The sequence below is a fragment of the Myzus persicae genome, unplaced genomic scaffold (genome assembly GCF_001856785.1).
Source record: "Myzus persicae strain clone G006 unplaced genomic scaffold, MPER_G0061.0, whole genome shotgun sequence".
Classification (NCBI taxonomy): Eukaryota; Metazoa; Arthropoda; class Insecta; order Hemiptera; family Aphididae; genus Myzus; species Myzus persicae.
Genome location: NW_019101081.1, coordinates 1 through 16,984, shown reverse-complemented (window position 1 = coordinate 16,984; position 16,984 = coordinate 1). Strand labels below are relative to the sequence as shown.

Sequence of the window (16,984 nt, the reverse complement as noted above, 5' to 3'; positions counted from 1 at the left end):
AAATAGCGTGGGAGTGGTGGGGAGTAGCGCGAAACGCGACGCATGTACAGTAGTTTCAATGTCTGCCACAACGCCACGAAAGCGGTGTTTTTATAAATTAATTATTGTTTCCGTCTCAAAAAACTCATAAGCAGTATACTATTGCGGGACTTTGAATAACCGAATTTAAAATCTGTAAACAGATTCAAATTTGTCGGTCTGTCTACTAGGGAATGATCGAACAGTTTTTTTAAATGATTAAAAACCAATTTATTATCAACGTTTAAAATTACAGATTTGTAATATTTAATTACTCGGCCAGTAATGTATTTACAAAAAATCGCCTCGAACGATCCCTAGAAGACAACTTGACAATTTCAAAACTTTTTTCAGAATCAAAATCCGACTTTCCTAACTTCTACAGTTTTATTCCGCTTTTGGGTTGATATTGATATCGATGTTGAATCCCCTTAAATATAATTTTTTCCAAAATCTGCTGGAACATATTATTGAGATTATTAATTGTCTTTACTTCATTATGAATTTGAATATCTTCAAACCATGAATTAATATCAAAGTTTTATAATTGTTTTGTAATTTAATATTTAACATTTTAGGGTGAGGCAAGTGAGGCGGTCTAAAATTTTGATTTTTAAGCTTTTTAAAATTTGAATGCTGTAGCAGTTATGAGGAACGTAAAACTTTAAAATTATGAATGCTTTTCGTGTACAACGTGTTGTATAATTATTGTAAACTTCATGTCTACATTTGCTTATAATTTACGAACCTACCTGTTTTTTTTTTTACAAATTGATCCATTGACCCAGCCATTTTTTTGTTTATATTCTCTTGAACGAGCTTTAATTTTCTTTTTGCAGACCCGCTTAAATACTGCCGTGTTGACATAATTAAATGAGTTTATAACAATTAAAACACAATTATAATCACTAGTATAAACCGTTTACAAATAAGAATGACAGAATGACAATAATTGTCTACACACTCTACACTCAATACTCAACCACACTTTAAAGGAGTAAGAGCTAATAACACAGGCGACGGACTACGGTCGGCGATTAGCGATTACAAAGATTATTTCGGGAAATCCCAATTCCACACATAACAGTAATTCAATAATAATAAACAATAAAACGCTCTAATAATATAATTTTATAGATAAATATAGTTATTATTATGGATAAATAGGGGCCCCGTTCTTCGATAACAAATTAGATATCATAATATATTATAAAAATGAACATTTTTATTTAATATATTTTATTTGATTGCAATAATTTAAAATAGATGCGGGGCTCCGTCGGGGCCCGCTGAACCGACGATTAGTGGCCCTCTACAGGGGCATTGCCCCTGCGGTTGTTGCGGCACTGATAAGTACTCAAAACTTTAACCTATACATTTTAAAAATTATTTTTACATATTTTCAATATTTAGAGGATGTCACACTCGCATGTGTTGTCCCCGTCTTACACATGTACAATAAAGACAATTTTTGTTCACCAGTTTCAATAGTGTGCTATTAATTTTGATATAAGAGTGAATATTGTGGCTACCAACCTCGCTGTGTCCGCTGCGGCTTGGGTCACCTCTCATCTGTGTGCCCCAACTCACGTGAATTGCCTACAAAATGTGCCCTCTGCTCTCAAAACCACCCTGCTAACTACAAGGGGTGTACTATCTACAAAGAACTTCAACGTCGAAAAAAACCATCTTCATCAAGTAATTTTATGTATGAAAACTCTAAAACTAAATTTACTAATGTACAAGCTAGCCACCCAATTAACCACTCGAATCCTAGTCAACCCATACCTCAAACACAGACTTACGCACACGTTACGTCCAACGCTCCGTCTGATAACACAATTCCTCCCCCTCCTGATATTAATAAGATAATGTCAAGTTTCATAGACGACTTTAAGTCTCTCATCAATCCATTAATTTCCCTTCTCACTAAAGTAATTTCCTGCCTACTTGATAAAAATGTTAAATAACAATTATAACAACAACTCTGTCACTGACAACTCTCTACTTATATTACTATTCAACGCAAATGGCCTAAGAAATCATGCTCACGAACTCGAAACAGTATTAAACAACAAACGAATTGATATTGCCCTCATCTCCGAGACTCACTTCACTAATAATTCTAAAACATATATCCCAGGTTACAAATTGATCAATACAAATCATCCTGATAATACGGCACACGGTGGCGTGGCCATATATGTTAAGTCATCCATTACTTACCATCCTTTGCCTGGTTTTTCCCAAGACTTCTGTCAATCTTGCTCAATTCAAATTAAATTAAACTATACTTACTTTACTATTGCGGCAATTTACTCCCCCCCCCCCAAACATAATGTAACAACCTCTAAGTTTACAGAATTTTTCAACACAATTAAAAATAATTTCATAGTTGGTGGAGACTTTAATGCCAAACACCAATCGTGGGGCTGTCGCACGGGCAATCCTCGAGGTACTACGCTTCACAATTTTATAAACTTAAAAAAATACAAAGTACTTGCGCCTCCTGCTCCTACGTACTGGCCATCTTCTTTAAAAAAAAAACCGGACATACTTGATATTTTCGTCACTAAATTACCCAATACACTTTATAGCAACACAAAAAATATCCTTGATCTAAATTCTGATCACTCATCTGTACTATTATCTTTAAATACCTCTCCCCCAATTCTACAAACATCGCCTTACCTATTCAATCGTTTCACTGATCGTCTCAAATTTCATGACAACGTAAATGAAAATATTAAATTAAATATTAAACTCAAAACACCTGACGATATTGACTTAGCTGTTAAAGATCTCACTAACATTATACAGATTGCGGCGTGGTCCGCCACAAATAATAATTCCGCCACTCCTCATATTTCCAACCCACTTCCAGAAGTGATAAGAACGTTGATAACTGAAAAGCGTAAGGCTAGAGCCTGTTATCAACGCACCCGATTACCCTCACATAAAAAAATTTACAATCAACTGGCAAACTCTTTGAAGAAAACTCTCGCTAAACACAAAAATATAATGCTAATTAACAATCTTACCAATCTCTCCTCAAAAGACGGCAGTCTGTGGAAAGCCACAAAAAAAATTCTCCGATATAAAGCCCCTAACATCCCTTTAATAAAACATAACGGCAGTCTTACGTCATCGGACTCTGAAAAAGCTGAATTATTCAAAATACATCTTTCTGAGATATTCCTGCCTCATCCAGATATATTTGATCCTGATACTATATCACTGGTCAATAGGTCTCTCAATGGCCCCCCTCAATTCTCTCTCCCAATTAAACCCTTCTCTCCTAACGACTTAAAATATCAAATCTAAAAATACCCACGAAAAAAATCTCCGGGCTATGATCTAATCACGGTCGAAGTAGTTAAATGTCTCCCCAAAAGAGCCATTGTTCATATTACTCATATTTTTAACTCAATAATCAGATTATCTTATTTTCCACTACTATGGAAGTTCTCGACAATCATCATGATCCATAAGCCAAATAAGCCAGCTGATACAACTTCTTCCTACAGACCAATAAGTCTTCTTCCCTTCCTTGCGAAAATTCTAGAAAAACTTATACTTAAACGTATCCTACCAATAATTTCTGACAAGAAAGTTCTGCCGGACTACCAGTTTGGTTTTCGTTCTTCTCATTCGACGACCCATCAGCTGCATAGGGTAGTAGATGCAATATCTTTCTCTCTGGAAAAAAAATTATTTTGCACAGCAGCTTTCTTAGACATATCTCAAGCTTTTGATAGAGTATGGCACGATGGTCTCCTTCATAAATTAAAAACATTTCTTCCTTCGCCTTTCTATCTTCTAATCAAATCATACCTAACTGAACGTACCTTTCAAATACGATACGGGTCTGACACGTCAAGTATTGGCAGTATAAGTGCTGGGGTTCCACAGGGTGGCATTTTATCCCCCATTCTCTTCAATATATTCGCCGCAGATCAACCTATCACACCAAATACATCAGTAGCAGATTATGCCGATGACAAGGTAATTATATCTATGAATGACAATCCATTCATAGCCTCCGCAAACCTTCAAACTCACCTAGACCTGATGGAGAATTGGTATACCAAATGGAGATTTAAGTTAAACCATAGCAAGTCTATACACACAACCTTTACACTTAGACCAGCTCTTACCCCTGAGGTAACTCTATACGGTGCTCCAATCCCATCCTCTCCTTCAGTTAAATACCTTGGTCTTACTTTAGATAAACGATTAACTTGGGCCCACCATATTAGGGAAAAAAGACTATCACTGAACAACAAATTTCGTATTCTCAAACCTCTAGTCTCTAATAAACACATCTCCCTTCATGTCAAACTCCTCATCTACAAAACACTACTGAAACCAATCTGGACGTACGGGATACAGCTATGGGGAAGTGCAAAAAAGACAAATTTAAATAAAATTCAATGTTTTCAAAACATTGCGATAAGAAAGTTGATAAATGCTCCCCCATACATATCTAACCATACTCTCCATACAGACTTAAAACTAAAAACTATCCACGAGGAAGCCAAACACTTTTATAAAAGATTCCACAACCGTCTTTCCTCCCATTCAAATCCTTTAATTAAAAACCTTTCCTCCCTCTCAATCCCCGGCAATCCTCCTAGGCGATTAAAACGTAAATGGTGCAGAGACCTGTTACAAATTTTAATTTAGAAATTTAAAAAAAAAAAAAAAAAAAAATTAAAAAATTAAAAAATCAACATTAAAGTGTCATCATTGGGTGGCTTCTTTATTCACTTTTTGTTTTTGTATACTCATGTTTTTTGTACCTTTATCATATATACTTATTGTGTCATATTTGATATAGATCGTATATTTCGACTTTAAAAAAAAAAAAAAAAAAAAAAAATATAAGAGTGAATTGAAATATTATAAAATTTAAAAATAAGATTATTATCTAGGACCCTATACACCCGTGTAAGCTTTTATTGATATTATTGTTTTTAAGTAAGCTATAACCTTTTTGAAACTGTACATTTTAAAATGATCATAGCTTATTTCAAAATAATAATATCAATAAAAGCCTACATGGGGCCCTAGATAATAATATTAACTTTAAATTTTATAATAGGTAAATTATATGCAAATTAACAGCACACTATTGAATCTGGTGAACAAAAATTTACTATGTCGTATGTGTGTAAGACAACATATGCGGGTGGGACATCCTCTCAATATTTATGTTTATGACTATTATTATGATCTTAATATGCATTATTTATAGATGTTTCATAATCAAATCATTGTTTTAACCATGAATTTATGTGCTATTTGTTTTAAAATTGTATCATGTTTGGGTATTCAATTTTTGCAGTAAGTATACCTAACCTAACCTACCTAAGTATACCTACCCATTATCTAACTCTTAAATAAAAACAGATTTTGAATGAATTTCCAGTGATTTTCTACTTTCTAATTGTTAAAATAAAAACTACTCATAGTACTGCAAATAACATAACTAGCTTGTCATGACATATAAATGCACATAATTAAGTTGTAAATTATTATTTTTTATGTACTTTACTGCAGGCTGATGGTGGATAATTTTTTTAATTAACCATAAAATAAAATAAAGCTCTGTTTTAATTTGATAACTATAACTGATTGTTATTATATATTTTCAGATCAGTTACAATTCTTAGAAAATCAATATAATATTGAATTTCAACAATTGATAAATAGTTTGAATGTGAGTACCTATCAGAATGTAGAATTCTATTAATTTATTTCATCAATGTTATCAGTTAAAAAAAGTGTACTTAGAATTCAATAATTATTTAATATATTTTCTCTAATAGATACGACGATCCAAACATGTTAGAGATCATAACACTGTAGTTATATGGGATTTATTACAAAAGCTAATGAATGACAGGGACCCTACCCGAATAATTATATTTTTAAGACGAGCTGGGCATAGAGTGGACGGTTATATAGCACAGGAGATTGGTATTCACCTTGGTGACATATATTTTGAATTTTAATTATTTTATATTTTGTTAAATTAACCCTAATCTTAAGATTATTTATATATTTTGTTTGACAGCGACACAGAATCAATTTTAAATGTGATTACTACTATTAGTGTTTATTTTACTACCTAGAAACTTGATTTATATATTTTTGATCAAACAATTTATTTGGTTAGGTTAATTATGTAATATGTACCTAAATAATATAAGCAAGGCTGGGCACTAACAACTTAAAAAGTTTTATGTTATTGTCATGTTGATGTTAAGTTATTTTATATTATTATATTTGTAGGTAATAAAAAATATTCCAATAATTAATTTGGTAATTATAATTTAGTATAGTTATGGACCATTAGGTAAATAAATACATACTTTTATTTTCTAGTTAAATTATTTTCTTTATTTCTGATTTTCAAATAAATATTATATAATATATTAAGTATTAATATTTTTGTATGAATAATAATGAGTAATGACGATTACACTGAAAAATAATTAGTGTTTTCACCAAAATGAAGGAAAATAAAATATAAAGGTACCTACTAGTAAAAAACTTTATAAGGAAAAAGAATGTAGCATTCCTACTATAATATTATACAATTTTAACACTATTATGTTTTCAACATTAAACAACCATTTTTAATTACGTAACTCAAAAGTCAAAATGGATTATTGAAAAATTTTTTGAGTTAAAAAAAAAAGCACCATTATGTAAACCTCATGTCTCGTATACACTTTATTACAATTATAAATTAGATGAAAATAAATGATTGTTTTTTAAATTTATACTTACAAACAAATTGTGTACCTAGTGGCCACTACATCAGTGATCAGCACATACGACTATATTATAGAAGACACAGGATAATTAATTCTATACGAGACACGACTACACGAGTAGCATAGATTAAAATATATATTAGGTATAAATATACTGTATTTGACCGATAATAGAATATAAAGTAACTTAATGTCTTAATAACACAGTAACACTATTCCATAGTAACACACTGTACGACTACTGAGCAACGAGCTTCTGAGCACTTTAAAGTTTCATTATGATGTATGATTATGGTTTATGAAATTTTCATATTATTATTTATTATTATATTATAAAATAATGCAATCTGTGTTATATTAGTTATATAAGCGAATACTATTATCGTATTATATTAATAAATTATAGTATTTGCTATAAATAAATGAACAACAACCTGATAACCATAACATAAAAATTAAATATACGCATTGTGTCATTGATTTTTAAATTTCAAATAAGTAGTACTACCACCAAAAGAAACCATAATTATTTTCACATATTTTTTTAAGTTTCGATGTTGGCAATAGATTCAATACAAGTATTTTTCGGTTAGAACTGTTATCAATTTTCGGACGACTGCCTACGACCCGCTCTCCATAGCCGCCACCACATGGTGATACTTGGTGGAGTCTGACGTAATACGAGACGTATAAAATTGAGACTCGATTTGCCTAAATCATAGCTCGGGATTGGATCTCCAAAACGCTGGTATTTTGAAATTCCTCTGGGAGTGTACCTCGGCGGCCGCACTCCCCTTCACATCCGTGTCGCCGTTCGACATTTTGTTTAACGTTAAAGCTCGAAAAAAAAAACTTTGTGTTCTCCCTTTACGAAGGTCGAGGTCACCAATTATGGATTTGCCCAAGTACTCTGAAGTTATGTAATAAATATAACACCGTAATATTACCTCGTATAATATTATATTTATTAAAGGCGCCACATATACAATATAAAACAATAAACACTAAAAAGCGCTATTCACACGATATACAATTTAGAAAATAAGATAAATATAAATATATATAATAAAGAGCGGAACTCTCGCACAATTTTTGTGACTGTACGGCAGTGGACGTCACACTTGCGGAATATCAGCAGCGGACGTTCCGCGGCAGAATTTCCGCATTGTATAGGCTGGTGTCACACTTGCGTTTTTTTCGTAGCGGAATTAGCGGGAAAATTTAAACTTGATACTACAGCTCAGTATAAGTTTTTATACTTCATTTTGATTTCATTTGTCATACAGAATAAACCGTTCATCGTATTGAAATAATATAATATGGAATTATTAGAACTTTTAGACGACGTCGAGTTGGTATGTGTCGCGCTTGCTGCTGACACAGTTGAGCGACAGCGTGTTCATTGGGTCCACCCACTCAATGCTCAGAGAATAACTTTGGGTGAGTTCCACTGTTTATACTCTGGTCTCTGACTTGAGACAATATCCGGATCGTTTTTTAATTACTATCGTATGTCTATTAAATCGTTTGACGAATTAGTAATTTTATTGAGACCACGTATATCCGAAACGAACTCCACTTTCAGAGAGACCATTGGCGTTGAAGAACGGCTGACAGTTACATTAAGGTAATATAATATTTTTTATTTAAAAAGGTGGGCAATTGAATACTATTTTATTCCTATTTATATACAAAACTATAACTAAAAAATTGATAATGTCCGTATAAACATCTCAAAACCAGTCAAAATATTTTGAACATATTTTTATCATTTTTATCATAAATTTCATGAATCTATAGGTAGTTATTCGTTTTTTGAATTACAATAAAATAATAAAATCTCTATATTTGGGAGATCAAGTTGTAAAAATGTTAAGTTCAAACGCTCATAAAAATTAAATTTACTTTTTTGATAAAATGGACAAATTTATGAGGAATCTTGTATTATATTTTTTATCTTAAATTTAAAAAGAAAATTTTTTATGAATTTTTAACTAAAGATAATTTTCACATTATCATGATTTTTACTTATTTTGTCAAATTTCGAAATTGAAATGCTTATAAAAAAAAATTGTGATTATATATTTTTAATATTTTTCAAGTGCCATTATAATGATATTTTAGGATCCTTATTTACAATCTGTACAAATCTCAAAAAAATTGTATTGACATTTAAAGAAAAAAAACCAAAATCGAAATTGAGTGAAAATTCTACTGATAGCTTTTAACTTTTACCTTTTGTAATATTGAAGTTGAAAATTGAAGCATTATCTCGACTACTTATCACGGTGTACACACAAAAAAAATAACACATGCCAATTTTATTAGATAATAAAAAAACAACATTTTGTTTAATTATTTATTATTTTAAAATATGAATAAAAAAATTATAATTCCTTTTTTAGTGTTTTATCAAACGACATAAATTTAAAACTTTAATATATAAAAAAAAAGTAAAAATAAAATATAGGTAGGTAAACATTAATCACAGTTGCAGTCAAAAGTCAACATCAATGTAACTAGTTGATTGATTTGAAGCATCTGGTGGACTAGGAGAAAATAAGCAGTTAGGATCATGATTGGAAGAATTTGCAGGAGTTATGTTTTGATGTATATTCGGGATGGTGTTGGAAATGTATGGTGTTTGGTGATGCATAGGCATCTGATTTAGGAAACTACTTTGGAAGTTATTAGCTACATTATTTTGAACAGGATATGGATATAACTGATTCGTTGCATTATTATTTAAAGGTGGATTAAAATTATTTTGAAAATTAATGTTTTTCAGCATTTGCATTATTTGAATTTTGAAATCAAATTTCTTATCGCTTGACATTTTTTTTAATGTTGGAAGAAGGGACAATAAAAATAACTTATCTTCATCCAAATCTTCGTTGTCGTTGCTAATTTTCCTTTTAGCTAAAACTTCAACCACACTTTTCTGAAAATCCGTCATTTTTTGTTTTCGTGGTTGACTTGTTGACTTTGGTAATACCTCATTTTCCAAAGGATCAGATTCGATTGTTTCATTATCGATATTATGTTGAACATCTTGAAGGTTATCAATAATGCTTTCCTTTTCTATTACGTTGCTTATAGTACTGTTAAAAAAAAATAAAATACAGTTAAATAAACTAATAACTGCAAAATACACTTAACAGAGATATTATATTTAGAGCCTTTATAACGAATTAAAAAATGTGGATATAGTGTATAGTATAATCTATAATATACTACACTTACAGTGAAGTTATTTTTTAAACATGTATACATATATTGCATGTGCTTACTTTTATTTTAAAATTCAATATAATATTTCTAAGTAAAAATATCTTCGAAAAATAACTCGAATAAAAATTTTTTTACATTACTTACATTTTATAGATACGTATTTACTGCATTCTTAATTATAAAAATAAATTTATTAAAAAATACAATGCATATAAATCCCATCCCTAATATTAATTAAAATATTTTAGTTGTATAATATTACAATACGGTATTACCTTCTACGTTCAATAGTTTTATCCAAAAACCCAAGCATTTCAAAATAAACATTTTTTTTTTTCTTTGCAGCAGCTGATCCAGAAGGAAGTTCTTTCTTTTCTTTTTTATAGTAGTCTTTGACATTCTTCCACTTTTTTTGTAAATCATCAACTATACAATTTATTGTATAAACAATAATATTATAATAGTATTGTGACATGGATTTGTATATACATATAAAAATGCTTTTAATAACGTATATAATAGATACAAATAAATTAATATAATTATAAGAAATCACATTGTTATTAAAGAACATACAAATTTTAACATTTACTAATGATAGGTAAAAATATTTTTGAAGGGGACTTGAAACTTTTATGTTCATTATTATTAGCACTTGGATTCAATGTATTTACAATATTTACATTTTTTTTTTGGAATGTCTTACACGATGTTTTTCTATGTACAAATATGTGTCGAGTACTTAAGTAGGTACCTATATGTTGTAACCTCAAATATTTTTGTGGAATTTTTGAGGTTTTTAATGCATTTTTAGAAAATTTTGACCTATTCCCCGAATTGTGACTAAAAAATTGACTTCATTGTAATATAAACATAATATTACTACGTAATATAAATCATTTATATTTTAAACTATACAACAATATCAGGTAATCTGGTTTTAAATTAGACAAGGGTAAAAAATATTCAATCTACCCTATTACCAATAGTAAAATAATTGCTTTTATTAATAATATTTTACTGTGATTTATTTAACTTACATGAATATTAAGAATGAATATTTATAAAAATTTAATTTTTTTTTTATAGATATTTAGTTACCGGATCTCGTTTTTCATCTTTACAGCATCAATTTAAAATAGGTAGAATTACTATCAGTCAAATAGTAAAAAATATATGTATTCAACTATGGAATGTTTTACAACCCATTGAAATGCCCATTCCAACAATCAATAAATGGATAGAAATATCAAAAGTTTTTTTTGAAATAACAAATTTCCCAAATTGTATTTGTGCAGTTGATGGGAAGCATATACGCATAATTTCTCCTCAACATAGTGGCTCAAATTATTTTTGCTATAAAAAGTTTTTTTCGGTTGTCCTAATGGCAATTGTTGATGCTAATTATTGTTTTACAATTGTGGATGTAGGATCTTATGGCCGCGAAGGAGATACAAACATTTTTAAACAATCTACTTTTGGAAAACAGCTCTACAACAATTCGTTAAAATTACCACCTCCGACTAACCTACCAAATACTAATGGCCCGGCATTACCCTACGTATTAATTGGAGATGAAGCTTTTGGAATCCATCAGCATTTATTAAGACCTTACTCAAGCCGTGATTTGAATTATTCCAAGCGAATTTTTAATTATAGACTTTGTAGAGCTAGAAGAAATGTTGAGTGCGCTTTTGGAATCCTATGTAGAAAATTTGAAATTTTTTATGGGTGTATTGCAGTAGGGCCTGATTTCGTAAGTATTATAGTTCAAGCAGCTACAGTTCTCCATAATTATATACGACGGAGAGACGGATTTGCGTTTGAAGACACTTTGAACTGTGATAACATGTTAGCTATTGAACCACGAGGAACTGCATCTAGAAGTTTAGTTGGACAACAATTTAGAGACCAATTCGCCCAGTACTTCTTAAGTGAAGTTGGAAGTGTTCCGTGGCAAAATAACAGGATTTAATTATTTTTAAATCGGGAATCATAATACTAATTACAAGTTAATACAATAAATAATTTAATAATATCATATCATTATTATAATATTTATAGTTAAAAGTTATTGTTATATATTATTATTTAGAGTAGATCCATGTAGTATGTTTTTAAAAATTTGACTTATAAATTAGGTACTTATTCTATGTTCATAAATAGTATATTCCATATATTTAAAATTAAAATTATTTACTTACGTTTTTCTTTTTGTTCCCCGATCTGTATATCTTCCCAATTGGAAAATATATTTTTGGCTATTTGATACCATGTTTTTTTTTTAACTTCCCGATTACTATATTCCTTGTCACTCATATCCCATAAACATGGATTTGACTGCACTTCAGATATTAATAATTCAACGTCTAACATGATGCTCGTTGAAGAATCAATAATCAAATAATGATGAATAAAATAAAATATTACGATTCCGCCAAGAATTTCCGCTACAAATATGACATGAGTAACCCAAAATAACATGTTAGGATTTATTTTGGTATCCGCCGAGGAAATAAATCCCGCGGAATAATCGCGTCGTGTAGCGGTTTTTTTTTCCGTGCGGAAATTCCGCTGTAATGTGACCAGTAGTATTTAAATATACGAATTCCGATATTGCGGAAATTCCGCCGCGGAACGTCCGCTGCTGATATTCCGCAAGTGTGACACCGGCCTTACAATACGCGCCGGGCAACGGTCGTGATTAGCGACAAACTTAATTAAAACTACAGATATATATATGAACATTACGCAATGAATACGTTACTGATGTTACATAATCAAAAGATCGTAATTGTTATACAATATAATATAAATAATAATCATGCTAATGATACCAATTCCCCACATGTGAATTAATGTATACTGATTATGTGTTATAGGAATGTGTAGATTGTCCACTTTCAGAAGAAAAGACAACATTAGTTTTAAAGAAACCTATTGTTGAAGATTTTAATAGAATTAGCTCTTATTCTGGTATGTTAATTTTAATTATAAACAAATTTATGTATGTTACTACCAGTGTACTCTAGTGCAGTCAGATGGAAAACGCTATTAAATAAATCAAAGATGACTCATAAAAATAATTTTTAATATGTTCCAGAAGGTGGTGTTCGTTATAGTAAAATAACATTATGTTTACATTATTTTATTTGCAAAAATCGTCGACCATTTTCAGTCATTGTAGGTGAAGGATTTAAACGGTTGTTACATGAATTGGTACCTTCATACAAAATTCCATCAGTAAATACAGTAAAGCTAGCACTTGATGACAAATACAATATTATTAAGAATAGATTAAAATCGCGTTCATCTGTATCTTCCTAAGTATCACTTACATTTGATGCATGGACCGAAACTATGTCCGAAAAAAGTTTTCTCGAAGTGACTGCTCACTTTCTTGAAGGTATTTCATTAAAATCATATTGGTTGGCAGTTCCAGAATTAAAAGAACGCCATACTGCTGAATACATTGGTCAGCTACTCATACAGATTTTATCTGATTGGGAAGTAAGTCATGACAAACTTGTAACAGTTATGACTGACAATGCCAATTATGTAGTATCCGCCGTGAATAAAATGTTTGGTAAAAGCAAACACACACACCCCATGCTTTGCCCACACAATCAATTTGGTTGCTACTAATACTGTGGGGCAAAAAAATATAAAACCTATTATTTCTAAAATTCCTTGAAATAGTAAAATGGGTAAAAAATAGTGTAATTATTATCATACATATATTATATATATATTAATATTATCTTTTAAGGCGGCTCTTAGTGACTATTGTTTAAGGGGAACAATTTAGGCAATTCCTACTCTTTACGTCGCCGCCCGTAGTATTTGTGTTAGTCGTAAATGATTATTAGTGTGAGTGCAGTTTAAAATGTTCCGCCACTTTCCACCTCATCACGCAGCTGGTAGTACAGATACTGCTGGCGGAGTTGCGTGTCGTTAGTCGCTATCGGATCGTTATCGTAAAACCATTGTTGGGATTTTACAATTAAAATTTACTTGATAATAATTTGTATTATAGCAATATATCTATACTAATGCCTACTAAATAACTTGCCGCTTGGATTTATTTTTATTTTTATTATTTGTATAGGAAATAGGAATACGAATACCTCTATACAGAATCTAAACATTTTAAACAAGTTTGTACATTTAAAATCACTTATATTTTTGTCATAGACATACATAGAAATATTGAAACCATTATTTGACGCAAAATTATTATGACGAAAAAAGCCTAAAACTAATCCCTGATAGGTAAACCACGATTAAAACGAGAATCTAATATTTCAAGTAACAAATGGTCATGGTAAAATGAAATTAATTGTTGTTTCATTCGTAGTTCGAAAAAAACGTCATCTCGTAAAATCTTTTGGTACAACATGCCTGAAACATAAATGAGAACCGAGAATGATAAATGATATATTTTGTAAAACAATCAATATTGTAGGTACTTGCACAAAACAGGATCCTCATTAAAATGTGGTGGCAATAATATAAGAATTATGTTGTAAATCGTAACCACAACACCAACTTAATATCCAAAAAAATAAATATTTTCCACAATATTTTTACCTCGACATTTTAATGAGATACCTATAAAACACAATTTATATACCTTTGGATGACCACAAAATGAAATAACAGTAAGATCTTTGTGTTATGTGTAATTGTCCTTGTATTTGATAATAGTAATTATCATTTGTTTTTAAATTTAATTTTCCATCGACGACTGTCGCAAATTTCAATTTTCCACATTGAATAGCATCTTCAGGTCGTAAATCTTTAGTAGTGTATGGACATTTAATTTCTATTATACCATCATCTTCGATTAACCCGTCAGGTCTTGCAGCCAAAAAATGATATGTCTTATCAATAAATAAACCAGCTAGTTTGATTTTTGAGTTGATCACTTTTTCGAAGGAAATTCTTGCTATTGGTTCATTTTCGATGCCATAGTTGGTCGATAAATTACCGGCATATGTATTATATAATATATTTTTAACAGTGTTTTTTCTTGAAGTTGTTGCTCGTAGTTTACAAACCTTTCCAAAATTTGAGGCTGTCAGTCGTATACTTCTCTCTACTTTCCATAGTTCGCTTTCAGTCTGATTTTTCGTTGATTTTTCTAATTCTTTAATTTCTTCATTGGTCTTTGATATACGCTCTAAAAATTGTAATTTTTTAATATTTAATTCTTTTGGATTCATATCTAATATTTGAGGCTCTTCTTGAATTCATCCATAGTCGCGGTCTGGGCCAATATAAACTTTTTTAGTAGACTTGTAATTTCTAAACAATTGTCGTCTTTTCAATTTAGTTTTATTTTTATTTGAACGTTGTTCTATAAAACGTTTAGTAAATACACCTGGACTTGCTTTTGTAATTTTTTTGTGTAATACACTTATATGCGATGGACCTGTATTTAAGGACGTTAGAGCAATATGACACCGTGTTTGGTAAGACCCTTTTAAAGAAAAATTAATACGCTTTCCACCCACATATTTAGCGACTACACTATTATAATTTTCGACACAGTTATTATTAACATTGTGAATTAAACTTGAAGAATGGTGTGCCAATAAATTTCTTGCGGCTAAAATGTCATTCCAAAGACCGGATTTTTCCAAATCAGGCACTAAATTATTTTCATCGTCTTTTGGACCCATACAAAAATACTGAGCACAATGTGTATGGTATCCAAATACTTGGTAAGGTCCATTCAAAATATCTGATTTTAGTAGTTTTACTTTTTCGGTGTTATTTATTTTCATTTTACTACGAAACTTTATGGCTTCAGTAACAGCATATCGAAGACGGAGTAAATTATTTTTTAAGAAAGTTCTTTGAATACCTGGGACAATATTCCCATTTGTACACTTGCGTCGACTAGCTGTTTCACGAAGTCTGTTTATATAATTTCTAAGCAATTGATTTGTACACTCTATTTTCTTTACATTCAAATTCGGTCCATATGGTTTAGTTAAGCTCAAGTTCTTCATCACACTACTATCACCGTCTCCAATTAACTTATCATATATTAAGTTATGCATTGCAATACTCTCCTTGAATCCTTCAACTATTATATTTGATTCCATAGAAGTAGAAGTGCTATCCCAATTCTTATAACACACGTGAGATCTGGTTGGTTCATTTTGTTGGGAAGCTCGATGACAAATAATGCAATATTTATTTTTAACGCCAACAAATAAACATTTTTTTGTATTCCAACCAAATATAGATGCTACACCAGATAAAGCATTATAATTGCTTTTATATGATCTTTTTGACCATGCTCCATCTTCTATTACTGTTATCAAAGGACGACCTTGTTCATCTACGTCTCCATTTTCAATTGCAATTTTTGATTCCTCTTGTCCGGCTTTTTTCATTTCATCCAAACTTACACAAAATATACTTTGACTAACTTCTTCGTGAATATTTTGGTAAGTAGGAAATTACATGCAATACATATCAAGTATACCACAAAACTCTTCCAATTGGGAATATCCTTGTCCCGTGTTTAATATAGCAGACGTAACCGCTGTATTTATACTGAAACCTTTTCGTTCAGGATCTTCTGAATAAATATTTTCTGTTGTACCACACATGTTACATTTAAAAACAAATGTACTAAAAAATCCATTTTTTTTTTCATTTACAATTTTTAAATTAGAAAACGTACAGTCAAATGCATTGTGTCGAACACTTTGAATTGACTTAAATAAATATGCTACGTCAACCATTCTTCTGCCTTGTAATATATATCTATTAAAAACATATATTATTATAATATTATACGCGTGACGTATGATAATCATTCTATACGTGGAGGAGTGTTAAAGTTGTGAGTGTACGGTGTACCTATGACGTATAACATCAAAATCAAAATATTAGTTCGGTATTCGTTTAGTCTGTAGCCTATACCATAACAT

The 16,984-nt window shown here is 30.5% G+C and overlaps 3 protein-coding genes and 1 long non-coding RNA gene across 4 annotated transcripts; 2 read left to right on the top strand and 2 right to left on the bottom strand.

Moving 5' to 3' along the window:
- The first annotated feature begins 5,133 nt into the window (after nt 1–5,133).
- Nucleotides 5,134–5,927, top strand: LOC111027667. The gene is made up of 3 exons (XR_002603824.1): nt 5,134–5,364; nt 5,676–5,740; nt 5,850–5,927. It is a non-coding gene; the product is annotated as an uncharacterized LOC111027667 (long non-coding RNA).
- Nucleotides 5,928–9,300: 3,373 nt separating this feature from the next.
- On the bottom strand, nt 9,301–11,255 carry LOC111027670. The gene is made up of 4 exons (XM_022306065.1): nt 11,237–11,255; nt 10,310–10,460; nt 9,677–9,904; nt 9,301–9,478 (listed from the first exon to the last, which is right to left on the bottom strand). Exons 1-4 carry the CDS (start codon nt 11,253–11,255, stop codon nt 9,301–9,303), a joined length of 576 nt encoding a protein of 191 aa, XP_022161757.1.
- A 163-nt stretch (nt 11,256–11,418) lies between these two features.
- On the top strand, nt 11,419–12,009 carry LOC111027669. The gene has a single exon (XM_022306064.1). It carries the CDS (start codon nt 11,419–11,421, stop codon nt 12,007–12,009), a length of 591 nt encoding a protein of 196 aa, XP_022161756.1.
- Nucleotides 12,010–14,659: 2,650 nt separating this feature from the next.
- On the bottom strand, nt 14,660–15,259 carry LOC111027668. The gene has a single exon (XM_022306063.1). It carries the CDS (start codon nt 15,257–15,259, stop codon nt 14,660–14,662), a length of 600 nt encoding a protein of 199 aa, XP_022161755.1.
- Between the last annotated feature and the right edge of the window lie 1,725 nt (nt 15,260–16,984).

Bases quoted from the DNA above. Each gene is read 5' to 3' on its own strand.
- LOC111027670 (XM_022306065.1), bottom strand. The intron at 9,905-10,309 runs GTAATACCGTAT...TTTTTTTAACAG, and splicing joins AAAACTATTGAACGTAGAAG to TACTATAAGCAACGTAATAG. The intron at 9,479-9,676 runs GTTATTTTTATT...CTTCCAAAGTAG, and splicing joins GAAGATTTGGATGAAGATAA to TTTCCTAAATCAGATGCCTA.
- LOC111027669 (XM_022306064.1), top strand. From the start codon at position 11,419: ATGGCAATTGTTGATGCTAATTATTGTTTTACAATTGTGGATGTAGGA.
- LOC111027668 (XM_022306063.1), bottom strand. From the start codon at position 15,259: ATGAATCCAAAAGAATTAAATATTAAAAAATTACAATTTTTAGAGCGT.